Raw genomic sequence first — 16200 nt, 5'->3', positions numbered from 1 at the left:
CTTTCATTCCATCTCCTCTATCTCACTCTCTCTTTTTTTTTTTTTTCTTTCCCCTCTTTGTCTCTCCTCTTATTCCTTCTTTCATTTTTCTTTCTTGTTCTTCGTTCTTATTTTCTTTCATTCTTTTTCTTTCTTTTTCTTTGTACTTCATTTTTTTTTCTTTTAGGGATTTGATTAGTTTTTTTATCAATTAGATTTTTTTTCTTTTATTTTCATTAAGTTTTTATTTTTATTTTTATTGATTATAAAAATTTTTATTTTCATTGATTAGGGCTTTGAATCAAATTTCTTAAATTAGAGTTTTTTTTAGTTAATTTGATTAAGGTATTTTATTTGGTTTTCTTTGATTGGGGCTTTGAATCAAATTTTTTAAATTAAGGCTTTTATAGTTAATTTGATTAGGGTTTTCTTTGATTTGATTAGAGTTTTTGTTTGGATTTTCTATGATTAGGGTTTTGAATCAATTTTTTTTAATTAAGACTTTTTATAATTAATTTGACTAAGGATTTTCTTGTATTAATTAGGGTTGTTTTTCTATTTTCTTCTATTAGGGTTTGAATTAGAGTTTTCATTTAATTTTATGGTTTATTTTTCTTATAATTTCGGATTTTTTGGTTTATTAATGATTTATTTTCTTAAATTTTAAAGTTTTATGATTTAATATGATTTTATGATTAATTTGATTTTAGGGTTTGATATTTTTTCGATAAACTTTCATAATTAGATGTAATATGATATTGTATATAAAAAATATCAATTCTTATTTTTTCTCAAATTACTCAAATTTGAATCTAATTTGACATCCATATCCAAGTCTAAAATCTATGATAAACATATTAAAACAGGCATATGGTTGGATGGACCGATCCAATCGTGCAATCTAAAATGAAGTTATATGACTCATCATGCTGCCTGTATAGAGTAAAACAAATATTGGACGAACATAACTTTTTGTACAGTCGAATCAAACGTTGAACTTAGTAATGTTCCTTCCATCCAAGCTTTTACGAGACATCAAACATACCCTTACAGAACGTTTGATTGCACGGACCACCATATCCACCTTTCGTGCAATTTGCAGGGGCCGTGTGTGTGCCCAGGCAAACACAAGGCGTGTCAACAAGCGGGACACCCCGTCCCATGCATCCAGTTGTGAGGGGGGGGAGTTCTGACACGGTATCCCCTTAGAACAGGACTGGATACAGCATCCTTGGCAACTTTGAAAAAAAAAAAAAAAAAGAACAAAAATTTGCTATTGCCTATTGGGCATCCTTATCCAGGGCTGTCGGCAAACAAAGACAGGACATGGTATCCTTATCCTCCCCTGTCCGTGAATCAAACACCCCCAAATGCAAAGGCAAAACTTAAAACACCCAGCAAAGAAAGATATCCCTGGGGTGAGGGAGGGAAAGCCCTTCTGCCACAACAACGACTGTAAGTACGTCTGGCAGAGCCAGCGTGACCAAGTCTATAGTAAAAAAAAAAAAAAAAAGAGCCCGCTGTTATTAACTACGGGAAGAAGGAGGGCAAAAGGAAAGGAAGAACGAGGAGTTACGGTTGCGTGGGTGCTTACCTTCATCAGGATGCAAACGCTGGGCAGTTTGTGCCAAACAGGGATGGGCGGCAAGCAAGGCTACGCAGGCGAAGGCGAAGGCGAGGAAGAGGGTAGGGCTTCGGCGATCCTCCCCGCTATTCATGATCAATAATTTCTTTCTCCTTATCATCATCATCACTGATTGTTGTTTACCTTTAGCTGGCTTTTGCATCTCCCGTAATAAAGGTCTTGTGGCCAAAGAAGGTGTTACGATTTTTCCTGCCTACCACTCCATCAAAAGGTTCACTCCAGAAATTGAAGTACCCAAAGACAGCAGACCCCTTTGAATTAAAGAGAGAGAGAGAGAGAGAGAGAGAGAGAGAGATGATAAGGGTGTGGGGGCAGTACAGCGATGAAGGGCGGCCAGGCTGTCTGACTAATTGGCGTGGACTAAACCCATGTAACTGTATTAATGGGACCCACACCCTTTGCTAGGCAGTTAGTACAACGCGTTGGAGGTGCGTTTCAGACTTTCACTGATCTCCTCATGGGTGTTGCTTTCCATACAGAGACGCCCACGAAGTTGTAAACATGGCTGGGGATTGAAGTTGGCTGGGGACTGCGTTTTTCAAAAGTGAAAATAAATCACTCATGGAATTCAAAATCATGTGATTTAGAATTGTTTGCTTAACTTAAGAAATTAAATCTCAAAAAAAGTGTGATTTGATTTGAAATCACATATTTAATATAAATGTAAGATTTCAAATCTAAAAGTTGAAAAAAAAGACTAATCATATTTAATTCAGTTTCACGTCATCCGGGGCCTTGTGAGAAGAGAAGAGGATGAAAGTGTTATTCTCATGTGATCCAACAAACGTGTCCTTAGAACCCTGGAAGTTTGCATTTTTACAGATGTGTTTGGTGAGATAAGGGTAGATTCAAAAATAAAGGCAGCGGCATGGGTCCAACAACCAAGCGATTGATGTGACATCACGTCCATAGATGCCTTGGAAGACTTGATGAAATAAAAATCAAGATCTCCGATTAAATCTATTTTATTTGAAGCATGATTTTTTATTGAGTAAACAGTGATGAACACGTCTACAGATTTAGATTAACCAAAAACACATAAAAACTATATTGTGTCTGGGAGCTACTATTTCATATATATATATATATATATATATATATATATATATATATATATATATATATATATATATATATAGAGAGAGAGAGAGAGAGAGAGAGCTTGTGCTTGAAACTGAACAAAGATTCCATTGATTGTATGTTACAGTATAAATGTGAAATCAAATCATGCATGTTAAGAGAAGATGATAGAGAAGAAAGTGCTTGAGAGAGAAGTCACCATTGTAGCAAATGTCACAGATATGAAAACAAAGGGATGCACTGCTCAAATTTATGTCCAGTGCAGTTCCAAGGGCAGTTGGTACAACTATAAACAACAACAACTACGCCTTTATCCCAAAACAATTGGGGTCGGCGATATGAACCAAAAAAGAAAATCATTATGGGTCTTCCACATGAATCCTTCTCCTCCGATCATTTCTATCCATTGCCAGGTCCTCGGTGAGGTTTGGTACAACTATAAAGAAGATGAAAAATTTGGTCAAGTAAGATTTGCTTAGCCAAAATGGAATGTGATAAAAGGAGAGCATCAGCCACATAATGGCATAATGACAATGAGGACCATATACATATAGAAGGTGGTAGCCAATAACAGGGCTTTCTAACGGTTTTTCCATGTTTTTCTTAAATCTGATCATACAAATGCATTCTACATGCTTGATTTTATAAGAATCTACTGTTGGATACACGTAGGTTTTATAAGGTTTAAAAAATTGACAGTCTAAGATTTTCTTAAATATTCAAAGCTTAAAAAATCATGTTTTTCATCGAGAGAGAGAGAGAGAGGCATGGGATAACCACTATGCTAACCAGGCTTTCAAAGGTTTTCCTTACTTAAATCTGACCGTACAGATGTGTTTGGTACAGTCAATTTTATTAGGAAACTATACTTGGATCATGTTTTTTTGATGAAAAACATGATTTTTTAAGCTTTGAATATTTAAGAAAATCTTAGACTGTCAATTTTTTAAACCTTATAAAACCTACGTGTATCCAACAGTCGATTCTTATAAAATCAAGCATGTAGAATGCATTTATATGGTCAGATTTAAGAAAAACATGGAAAAACCGTTAGAAAGCCATGTTATTCGCTACCACCTTCTATATGTATATGGTCCTCATTGTCATTATGCCATTATGTGGCTGATGCTCTCCTTTTATCACATTCCATTTTGGCTAAGCAAATCTTACTTAACCAAATTTTTCATCTTCTTTATAATTGTACCAAACCTCACCGAGGACCTGGCATTGGATAGAAATGATTGGAGGAGAAGGATTCATGTGGAAGACCCATAATGATTTTCTTTTTTGGTTCGTATTGCTGACCCCAATTGTTTTGGGATAAAGGCGTAGTTGTTGTTTATAGTTGTACCAACTGCCCTTGGAACTGCACTGGACATAAATTTGAGCAGTGCATCCCTTGTTTTCATATCTGTGACATTTGCTACAATGGTGACTTCTCTCTCAAGCACTTTCTTCTCTATCATCTTCTCTTAACATGCATGATTTGATTTCACATTTATACTGTAACATACAATCAATGGAATCTTTGTTCAGTTTCAAGCACAAGTGCTAATGCATTCAGCTCATGGGTTTCATAGAAATCCAAGCCTCTCTTCGGATCACAATTCTTAAAAGAGTCACAAATGTTTCACCTTTGTTTATTATTACTAGAAAAACGGCCATCCCTTACGGGTTCCAAATTTCAAGTACAAATTGCTGCTCATGACTAGGGGTGTTAATGTGTTGGGTTTACCCAAACCCAACCCATACCAAACCCTATAGGGTCCGGGTATGATGATAAATAAGAAAGACCTTATTAAAACTAATCAGGTCTGGACTCAAAGGTCTGATTAATACATAGATCCAGGTATAGTTTTTGAAATTTTACATCATAGCCCGAGTTCTGATTAAGACCAGCAATTTTTCAATGTAAAAATGATAAAAAATATTATTTTACCGAGTATGGCCCGGGTTTGGTTCATGTAGTTCGTATTGGGTTCGGATATGATTTCTCTTATGGTGGGTCTGATTATACCTGGGTCTGGACCTGATACTAACCCAAAAATCAGGACCAGGTCTGGTTTCACCTGGGTCAACGGGTTGGGTCTGAACCAAACCCAACCCGTTGACACCCCTACTCATGACACATATAGGAGTACATGCTGGTAATTATTAAGGATACGCAGTGCTTCAATTCAAGGAACATATGAACACAGTTGCTTCAACACATGGATATTGAAGGATCACAAATGAAAAGTGATTCGTGGATGGCAAAGATACAGAACTAAAAGCAGGCTGATTTCAGACATGGACCACTGTTGACATGGTCCTCTCTCTCAAAAAAAAAAATCAAGTGAATTCTAAGATGTATATTCATAATGATGCTTACTAAATGGAATCAGAAATCAATTCAACCACTGTGGAAAGAAAGAAAGAAAGAAGAAAGAAGAAGATTGTTGCGATGTTGATGGTTTGGCCAAGGGATTTAGATTCTTTAAGTTTCAGCACCAATACAGATTAAAAGGAAAGGAACTACTTTTTCATGTTTAATCAGTAAGCAGACGGAACCCAAGATGCCAGTTGGTCCAAATATCCAAAATAAAGTTGCACTGAGAAAAGGAAGAAGAAAAGAGCAGAAATTACAAAAGGTCTGCATGATGATTCCTTTTTCACTATTTAAACACATTACAATCACCGACAACATGTTTTCCTTCCATCACCTTTTTTTTCATAATAGGATCAATGCTACATCAGCCTCAAGCACCTACAGATATGCAGAAAAAACCAACCAACCCGCCAGCCCGCCAACACGAACCCGACCCGCCATCCCGTTTACCCTACCAAACCCGTTTATTAAACGGGTTAACCGTGTCATGTTGGGTTACCCGTTTAATAAATGGGTCGGGTTCATGTTTGCCACAGCTGACCCGTTTATTAAACAGGTCGGGTTCGTGTTGAGGTATGCTGACCCGCCAACCCGACCCCATTGCCACCCCTACTAGATATAGGTGCTACACATCACATGTCTACAAATGATTCATAAACAAAATAGAGTATCCTGGCCCAGGAGTCATAGTTGGCAATGGTTTAAATTTGCCAATAATGAGCATAGGTAATGTTTATTTACCTGCTAACAGAAAATGATTTGATCTTGTGGATGTGTTATATGTTTCTAGCATTAAGAAAAATCTATTATCAGTTTCTAAATTTACTCGAATCTTGCCTCGGGCTACAGGTAGCCCTCCTATAGTTGATGAGCGTGGGAAAGAACAGTAAGCATGTGAAGGTTCCAAGGTAGGTGGTAAGAGATGGGGAGATTTGAATACCTAAGCTAGGTTTGATGTAGGCACACACTAGGCTCAACCAGATGGTCCACATGTGCTAGGGTTGATCTATGAAAATTCTGACAGAGTAACGATGCTGGACCTGATTCCTTGTGGTCCTTGACTTCTTGTATCCTGTTAAATTGGTTGTGAGTATTTGACTGTTGCCTCTGTGTGACGGCATAGCAATAATGCTGTTATGCTCTTGTGGGTATGTGGAGTGTTGATTCGAGGCACTCGCTTAAACCTTTTGTGCTGATTGCTGGTATTGGCTGGGTGGGTTTGGTAGTATGTCAGGCCCGGCTGGGTTACATCTCTATAAAAGAAAAAGAGAAAAAGAATTCTCTAATCGTCTGATGATACATTGGAAGATTTCTTGTTTTGATATACATGTGCACACTGGATTATATTGTTATCTTAATTGATAGTTTTCTCTTAATTGATAGTTTTCTGCAGGTAGATTTTAGCTTGAACAGAACTTACAATCTCTATGTTCTTGATCATGTCCATATTTGTGAGACTTGATGGTAGTGTTTGGGATTGTTTTGTTTCCATACGGACTTATGAAGTTCATTATTTTTTTTATTTGTTCCTTCTTTCTTATTTCTCTTTTCCCTATTCGTGGTGAGGCAACTATCAATTTCAGAATGTGTCACAACATACTCTCACATGCACAGAGACACATGGTTTATAAAGTTATTCAGTCATATTTCCTAATACTACCATAGAAAGGTTGCCTTTAAACCACAAACAAGGAGCATCATGGATCTGATGGGTCTAACGATCTTATATATCAGAGTCATATTTCCTAATACTAGAAAGGTTGCCTTTAAACCACAAACAAGGAGCATCATGGGTCCGATGGGTCTAACGATCTGATATATCAGAGTGGGTCTAAGAGCCTGGTATACCACATTGCTTCTAAACAATATCCAGTCAAACTTACCTGAAACTGAATTAGTCCTAAATAAGTCGCCTGCTCCCTAGCTGATTGGGGCAAAGAATGTCTTGACCTTTCGAAGGGCCCAACCTTAGTTGGAGAAACTACTTCTGACCCAGTCTGTTGGCCAGGTTGAGAACAAAAAAAAAAGCCTCCAGACTCTATTGCTGGCTATTACCAATACAAGGTTGCATGCTGGAAACTGCATATGTGTGGGTTGTTTCAGTATTGAACAGAAAATGATATTCTTGTCATAGAACTGCATATGTGTGGGTTGTTTTAGTATTGAACAGTAAATGATATTCTTGTCATACAACTGCATATGTGTGGGTTGTTTCGGTACCAAGCAGAAAATAAACTTTCTGTTATGAAACTATGGGGGTGTGTTGGCTGTACCGATGTTGTAACAGGCATAACAACAGCCCGATGCGTGTTGGAACACGCTCAATAGGAATTAAGAAATGACGTGATTACAAATATAAAATGATATAAAACCAACATGCGAGCTTGTTATAAAAAATTATAAAGTTTTAATATGAAAAACATAAAAAATGAATGGGAAGTGAGTGAGAAGCTAGAGGGTGCATTACAGATATAAAATGATATAAAACCAACAAGCGAGCTTGTTATAAAAAATTATAAAGTTTTAATATGAAAAACATAAAAAATGAATGGGAAGTGAGTGAGAAGCGAGAGGGTGCATTACAGAAATGAAAGGGAAACGATTTGGGAAACGAAAAAGAAGCGAGCATCCCACTAAAGGGAATCAAGTTTCCTATATTTCTAAAGTGGGTTTACCAAAACTTCCTCTCCTTTCGCACAAGCGAGGAGTTTTCTACTTCCAAAGCAAGCTTCCTTATGTAGCAAGAAAGCTTTTGGTAACTATGGTACAATATGTATAATATATTTAGAAAATCATAGGTGCAAGTTGTATCCACTGGCTTTGGCTTTACATATATGTTTGAAATGTTTCGCTTACAGGGAAATTGATGTGGTACTAACTGTGGTTCAGTCTACGATCCAAGATCCAAATGGATTCATACGCGCAGAAGCTCTATAATGGATAGTGTGGGTTTTGATAGGGTTCAATCCAGATGCATTTAGTCTTTACTACACACCTAATCTGCAAATTGTGGTAACAGAAAAACTGAAGATCACACTTTCGCCTTTCCAACAAACCTAAGTTTGTAGTTTTTAAACAAGGGGTTATCACTGGGACAAAGGGACAGGTGATTGATTGGTTGAAAAATAGTTACCCTTGGAACAACACAGTTAAGACATATCAAAATGATGGGTATCCTTAAGGAATCTGCCGAAGATTCATACAAAAAAGTTCTAGGTAATTATAATGTGGTTTCAACAAAACAAAAATCAGGTATATCGAAGTTAAGATGAATCATATACGACTCAGTCACTGGGTCAGACTGGTATAGTCCCTGACAGTCACCTGAGTGACTCTTCACTCTATTTCAGAGCATTTTTGATAGAGTAAATTCCAGAACAGGAAAATAGAAAAACACAATATTTGTAGGCATGCTTGGAAGCTTTACAACAAGCTAAGCCACACAGAGAATGAGGCAGTTCAAAACAATGACTAGTTCTCTTTGTCAGAGTTTCGAAAATTACTAAAACATTCATACAATCTTTCAAACACCAAAAGATTAGATTAGATCAGTTTTAGTTTTTAAAGTTTGATCCACACATAAAACACTTCAAATGGTAGCTTCTACAATAAGGTTTTTCGTCTACCTTACCCTGACTTCGGTTAGACTAAGCAAAGAAATATCATAAAGCAAATCTGTCTAAACAAGTAATCTCTAACAAAATCACTTTTAGAAAATGTTTTTTCCCAAACAAATGCAGCAACCTTGATTCTACTTAAGCAAGTTTAAGTCAAACTGAGTTTGTAGACAACATGGAAATGACTTCAGCAATATTCGAAGGTTCACGATGACACAGACAAATCGTATTCAACAGTGATACAATTTTCTTATCAACACAACTAAGGAAGGACCACAACAACTAAGGGATGATCGAACGTTTGGGCCAATGGTGGTTCACAGCAGTAACAACTCACAGCTATGAGGTTCACCAGTGAGCTTCTTTAGCATCACTGAAAATCAGCAACTCAAATATTCACCAGTCAGGATTTTTTTTTTTTTAAATAGCTTCATTGGCAGTAGGGCGTTCATGGTTTCTTCAACGTAACAACAATCTTCTAACAGCAGCAACAACAAAATGATCCACACGTCAAAGGGAAACAACTTCACATGGTAACCGACATCTCACCATAGAGGTAGCAACAACCAAGGTTGCAGAACCAGCAGGTCTTCCACCATAAGAAGGGCATCTAGAGGTAGGGGCGATTAGGTTGATTCCACCATATTCACACTTGATTTTTTTTTCAAATATAGCAGTCCCTTGTATGATTATCTCAAAGGGGCTTATAAAACTCAGCAAAGGCTGAGTAAAGGTTGATGCTTGATTCCAATGCCACCTCCAACGTGGCCAATGGTAGCACAACATTTGAATCTTCTTTTTAAACTTAGCATTAACTCTCTTTTACTAACAGTCAAAAACATAAATAAGCTTACACTATTTTTTTAGGAACCCTCATAACTCACCTTTCACCTTTCATCTCTTCAACGGATTGCTTTAGATCTAAAACCAAAACTACCCCCCATACACCCTCTACTGCCCAAAATAAATCTTAATGGGCACCAAAACTATCCAGATCTGTAGAATTTGGCACCTAAAAAATAAAATAAAATAAAAATAGAAAAAATATAAGGGTGATTCCAAAATTAAAAAAAATGGAACCACAAATTTAAATGTATTTTCTGAAATGATAATAACCAAAAGTCTCAAAAAATAAGATGTGTATAATGATGATTTTACATTTGAGATCCATCAGAAACATACCTTTTAGATCATTTTTTTTATGTAAAAATGAGTTTTTTTTGCTTCATAAAAAATTAGTATATTGTGAGTTGTTGATTTTTTAAGCATTTGAAAAACCTACTTATATAGCAAATATATGTTTCAAAACATATTTTCTACTAAACAAACATACAAATCACATTTGTAAAGTAAGATCTACAAAAAAGTTATAAAAAAGTTTAAAAAAGTGCAGTTTTCCACGTACACACACTATTACTCACCGTCACCCTGGTCTGTATCTGAGAACCATACCCCCATGACCTGCAATCCAGATCCAGAATCTATCTAGAGAGGGACACCTCTCAGAGTCCTTACCATGAGAGGCTTTCCTAGATTCCCACATGAGCAGGACTTTAGAGGATGCCCTCGTTGTTGGAATCCTTTCTCACTTGAGCTTCTTCTCTCTTGAATTGGTTTAGCAATGGACTCTTTTGCATTTGGTTTATTAATGTGTTTAAGACTCTTTGTTAGGTTCTATAGATAGGTTTACTCTTTGAATAAGATTAAGTGAAGTTTATTAAGAGAAATTTTATTCTTCACTCTATAGTCTACGTTTTGTCTAAGGGGTTGATCATTTCCCTCCACACGTCCTTCTGTCTCACGCAGGCCAGTGAGATTGATTATGTTGCTCCTGCCCTAAAATGGCCCCAGACGTCCCCTCTTGGGAATCATATTAGGTCAGTTGCCCCTTTATTTTTCCTTGCCCTCTTTAATTTCAGACAACTCGTAGCTCAGCTGCTAAAAAACAATCCCTCAAAAGGGTAAGTTTAGCCACCCCCAAAGCCTTATTATCGAATCTGCCCCTCCTTAAGGCTGGGTTCTAACACATAACTTTCCATGATAACTCAAATAAGCACATGGATATCATTATATCATGACTCAGAGTGGCAAGAAGCAATGCTTGGGGTTTGGGGTATAGTAAGAAAAGTTTAAAACAGAAAAATAACACCAACCTTTTTCTTGTGAGATATTAATTTTTTATTTTTATCAGTAAATGTTGCCAAAAAAATAATTTTAAAAATAGTAAAATAAATTGTAATAGAATAAATAAAAATTAAGAAAAATACTTCCTGACAATGTTGAATGTTTTTGTTTAGCTGGTAAAATATCATGCTTTTTGCTTCTTTTTAAACACTGATATTTGTCACCAATGTTTGGGGTTGAAAACCCTTTAATACTCTATTTTATTATCATCATCATTATTATTATTATTATTATTATTATTGTTATTATTATATTTTATTATCTTGGTTAGGTGGTGGTGGACCAATCCAACCACTTTCATAGTGATCAAATTTAAAGGTGATTAGTAGAATTGTCAAGTGTTTTGGGGCTTGAATTTTTTTTTCTTGATAACAAGTTGTCATTTGCCTCTTCTTTTTGTAATTTTCATGCAGGAGCATAGAAGAAAAACCAGGTCCACAAAGATCCATTTGGATTCATTTGCATTTTGTATTTTTTTTGTTATTTTGGTATTTCTTGTATAAGGATCATCATATTTGTTCTACATTTTTAAGATAAGTTTTATTTTTTTAGAAGGTTATCAGAGTAGGTAGTTTGTTTGATTTAGAATTAAGAAAAGTCTTATTTGTTTATAGATGAGAGATGTTTGTACTTGATCAGTTCAATGGATATTTGATATCAATTATTTATCATTTTACTTTAGTTATTTTTTGCATTTTCTAGTTATTTCCAGTTTTCTTAGATAATATTAAAAATTCATAGATAAGTCATTTTATATTTTCCTATGTAAATTTGGTGATGGGTTTACATCAACAATCTATGAAATGGATATTTTACATTGTGTTTGAATCTCTTAGATCAAGCTACTCCTTCCCTTTTGTCTCATAAAAGCACAAATCTTAGATCTAAGTTTCCCTTGGATCTAAGAACCATCATTTTGTGATAAAGACCTCACAAAGTTCATATAAAATGTATGCTAACTGTCATTTTGTAAGTACCAAAGTGTCATTTTGTAAATATTAAAGTGTTAATGCTAGTAGGTGGGTATGGTCACATTTAATATTTTTGAAAAGCAAATATGCTTTTTATATGTGGTTTTCTTGAGGAATTTGTGGTTTTCCCTATATATCACAAATAATAGTGATGAATATAATGTGAATTTTCTCCATATTTTTTTATTTTCGTATAAACATAGTATAAAAGCCAGGTTAGGGTTTCACAAAAACTAGGTTTTTTGTGGTCTCCAACCAGTGAGAAATTATGGTCTATTCTCAAGGCCAAGCATCAACGGTGAGAAGATCGACTTCACTTCATCAACAAAAAAATCAATGGTGAATTTTTTCGGTAAGCACATCTTATGGTATGCATGGGATAGGAAACAAAAGTTTGCAAGTTGTTCATGAATGTTGCTGATGATCATCTGAAAACTCATTCTCATCATAGAGAACGTAAATGATGATGATGTAGAACTGAAGGGAGTCTTTGGCTTTAATGAACTGTGATAGCCTGATAGATGTGTTGGACGATGATTATATGAAATTGGTGATATACTATATTTTTTGCTTATCAACATAGAGTCAATGTATCTCACAGTCAGTGTTCGATCACATGGTATGAGTGGGATAGAAAAAATTAGGAGAATACATAGTATAGAATAAATGATGGTATACTGTATTTTCTCTCCATAAAAAATACAACAATATACAACATTCTAATTGAGGCCCAAGAGATAGAGGTACCTCTACACATACTATGTTTTCTCCTTATCAAAGAGGCAATATGAAGCATTATTCTTGCGAAAGAATAAAATGAATGCAATGTACAAGCAACTTTATTTTGTAAAAAAATGAAATGAAAGCAATGTATTACCATTAATTCATTTTATAAAAGAATGACATGAATGCAATGCATAAGCGACTTCATTTTGTGAAAGAATGAAATGAATGCAATGTATGAGCGACTTCATTTTATGAAAGAATGAAATGAACACAATGTATGAGTAGTTTCATTTTGTAAAAAAATAAAATAAATGCAATGCATGAGCAACTTTATTTTCATAAAAAGATAAAAAGTTTGCACGTATACATATGAGTTTTCTTCAAAATAATCAAATTTTCTCCGTATGTGAGAAATTTTGCAAAGGGACAAGAAATTCACATGTATACAGAATAGATCACATGTATAAAAACATGTGAATTCCTTTAAAAATGTGAATTTTCAACTAAATATGCAAATTTTCTATGCAATTTCGTACTTAAGTGAATTTTCTCTATATGTGCAAAATTTCACAAAAGTATGAGAAATTTGTATGTGTACAAAATAGATCAAACATATACAAAATATGCAAATTTCTCTTAAATTTGTGAATTTCTAACTAAATATGTGAATTTCTCATATAAATTCACACACACACACACACACACACACACACACACACACACACACACACACACACATATATATATACAAATTCGCACGTATACATGTATATTTCCTATGCAAATTCACACACAAATTCACACACACACACACACACACACACACACACACACACACACACACACACACACACACACACATATATATATATATGAATTTCCTTTAAATTATATGTATTTTTTACTTACATGTAAAATTTTATTAAATATGCAACATTTGTGATTTAAATCATTGTTACATAACATGTCGGCTTGTTTAACAATTTAACAATACATACAAATAGAGTTTTTGAAATTTACAATTAAAATTAATCCACATCCAAATGACATCTATGTTTTTGTTCATTCTATCAAAATTATATCCATATTTTTTATTGTCAAAATAGAATATATTGGGTACAATAAATGGTCTTTGGCAGTCAGCATCATGCTTGCATTTTCTCCATGTGGTATTTTTGAAGTCTCTTTATGAATCTTTCTAGGTGATGCATCATCAAAATAAGTGATACATTCATGTTAGATTTAAATAAGTCCACATACAAACAATCAAACAACATATGATATACTCACTTCACTGACCAACTACGTTTCTTCTCTGAATAAAAGCACTTTACTACATTTTGGTTGTTGCATGCCTTCTTTATTCTCATCACTTTGTTTTCATCGCTAATTGAAAACAGAATTTCATCACGTACATATAAGTACCATTGGTTGTATACGCACATAACTTGAGCCATTAACAATTATACCTCAACTTAGGGGCGGGGATGGGGGTGGTGTTGGGCTGATGACCTAAGATTGCAGGACTTTTTTGTGTCACATTTATATATAGTGTCTTTCATGAGATACCTAAAATATACATAATAAATATAAGATATTGGAGCAATTCATTGAAAAATACTATATAAATTACAATGAAGCAATTCATTAAAAACCACTAGCTAAATATTTTCTCAAAGCATAGAATACTTATATACACTTTTATGAGTGTTTTCGCCTATTATGATCAAATTTACTACAGACATTGCACTTGTATGACACTACATCCTTATGTTTTATTCTCTGTCTCTTAACCTTGGGTCGCCCTGATTTATATCTCATTTTTGGTAGATATACAAGGATAAGGGTCAGAGGAATGACATGTGAGACATTATCCATCATTAGGAAAAATGGATATGTACTATATGCATCTCAATACGATTCGGTTGTGAAGAACTTGTCACAGTAATCTTCTGATAGCTTGCCCTTGTAAAAAATGTATGAGATTGCATATGATCATAGAATCCTGCTAACTTGCCACTCTTGACAAGAGCATGTTTGCTTCTCAAGATCAACATTATAGCCGTTAGATCAACAACAGACTTTATACCGACATTAGATGCAATGCGCTACTTGCACACATAGTAGTTATGTTTTTCTCTTAAGTTCATTTCGCTTATCTTTTATCTCAGGCAAAACACCTGACATTTTCTATCTACTAATGTGTTTTTTTTCTCATAAAGTTTCATCAGCATGAGATGAAGCCTCTCAATAAGAGGCACTAGGGGCTTATCATATATGAAAATAATCCATGAATTGAAGCTCTCTGTTATATTAGAGGTTAAACACTCATACCTTATTGCTGAAAAGTGATTGTTAGCTTAATGTTTCTCGATCACTTCCTTAGTCACAAACATGTATGTGACTTTATCTTGCTCTTGAAACTTTTTTATAAAATAATTGCATTGTTGTCTCATGATTGCTCGGCCTACGCTCTACCAAAGTGCATTAAGTGGTGAACTAAATTTCTCAGAAAAGTTTGATATTAGATGCTTCATGCAAAATCCAACATGACATCTAAGTCATGTGTGTGAAACAACATACTGAAGCTCTAAGTGTCTATTTGAGGCAACTGTCAATTCTACTTTATCTTTGTATTTATCATTGTCGAATAGTAAATTTTTTATTTTTAAATGCCTCAAAAATCATGTTCATCACTCCTTTGACTCCTTATCTATAAATGCAAATACTACATGAAACATATCACCTCTAGGATTAATACTATGGGTTGACAATAATCTATCCATGTATTTTTCTTTTAAGATTGTGTTGTCTACCATAAGAACTGGAGAGCAACCTTTCAAAACTCCATCGATACATGAACGAAAGGATAAGAAAAGGTACTAAAATCGATCTTTTCGATCAGTCTTGATAACACCTTGAGATCTGCGGTTAGCCATCATTAAATGATTATAATGGACGAAAAGCATCCTGAAGGACTCTTCAAATGAACCATATATCGCATATTTGGTTAATTCCGGTCATATCCACGATCATTTATAATTAACCTCAACACCTTCCTTGCGACTTATGCCATTCATGATTTCTCTTGGAGTCATCAACAGATTGATTCCCTTTTCGATAGGTCTGAAGCTTTTGCATTAGCAGGAACTCATGTTCTACAGACACATGAGCAAAATCCGACATCTGGAGACCCATGACCGGTTTGAGCACCTCTTTAGACAAGGTGCATGTGATCCATCCTCGTAACAAGTGGTCTGATTTTTGCTAAGTCACAAACTCTGGGGTTAGGTTGATTACCATCAGAACCTTTAATTGTCAGTGGTGACAAAAAAAAAATTGATCGATAAACCCACTGATATCTTGGCTCTCAATAAAACCAAGAAGTTGAGTCCTCCATAGAAAGAAATTGGAGTTGTTCAGCTTGATCATAACAAAATTTGCTATGTTTAGGTTAAACAGGTAGAAAAACTTGACAACACTCATTGGATGATGATGTCATGGTACAATATGAATCTCTCTCACCCAGAAGAAGTGTAACTTTTATACTATAAAGATAAATTAGGCACACAAAAACCAAAATTAATGTGGTTTGGTGTGTCTAGCACCTATGTCCATGATGGGTCAACT

General features: G+C 34.9%; 1 protein-coding gene across 4 annotated transcripts in view; it reads right to left on the bottom strand.

Moving 5' to 3' along the window:
- The window catches only part of LOC149814599 (putative LRR receptor-like serine/threonine-protein kinase At1g07650), a 32966-nt gene extending 31087 nt beyond the window's left edge, over positions 1 to 1879 (bottom strand). For all 4 annotated transcript variants that reach the window (XR_016427807.1, XM_089988238.1, XM_089988239.1 and 1 more), the window contains exon 1: positions 1574 to 1879. Coding sequence is in view for 3 of the 4 variants with exons in the window: in XM_089988238.1 (XP_089844364.1) it covers positions 1574 to 1766 (193 nt within the window). In the remaining variant the exon portion in view is untranslated. The remainder of the gene's footprint in view (positions 1 to 1573) is intronic.
- Between the last annotated feature and the right edge of the window lie 14321 nt (positions 1880 to 16200).

Source organism: Nuphar pumila, chromosome 15 (genome assembly GCF_984573655.1).
Source record: "Nuphar pumila chromosome 15, dmNupPumi1.hap1.1, whole genome shotgun sequence".
NCBI classification, from domain to species: domain Eukaryota; kingdom Viridiplantae; phylum Streptophyta; class Magnoliopsida; order Nymphaeales; family Nymphaeaceae; genus Nuphar; species Nuphar pumila.
Note: the sequence above shows the minus strand (reverse complement) of the source record. Positions and strands in the feature narration are given on the sequence as shown.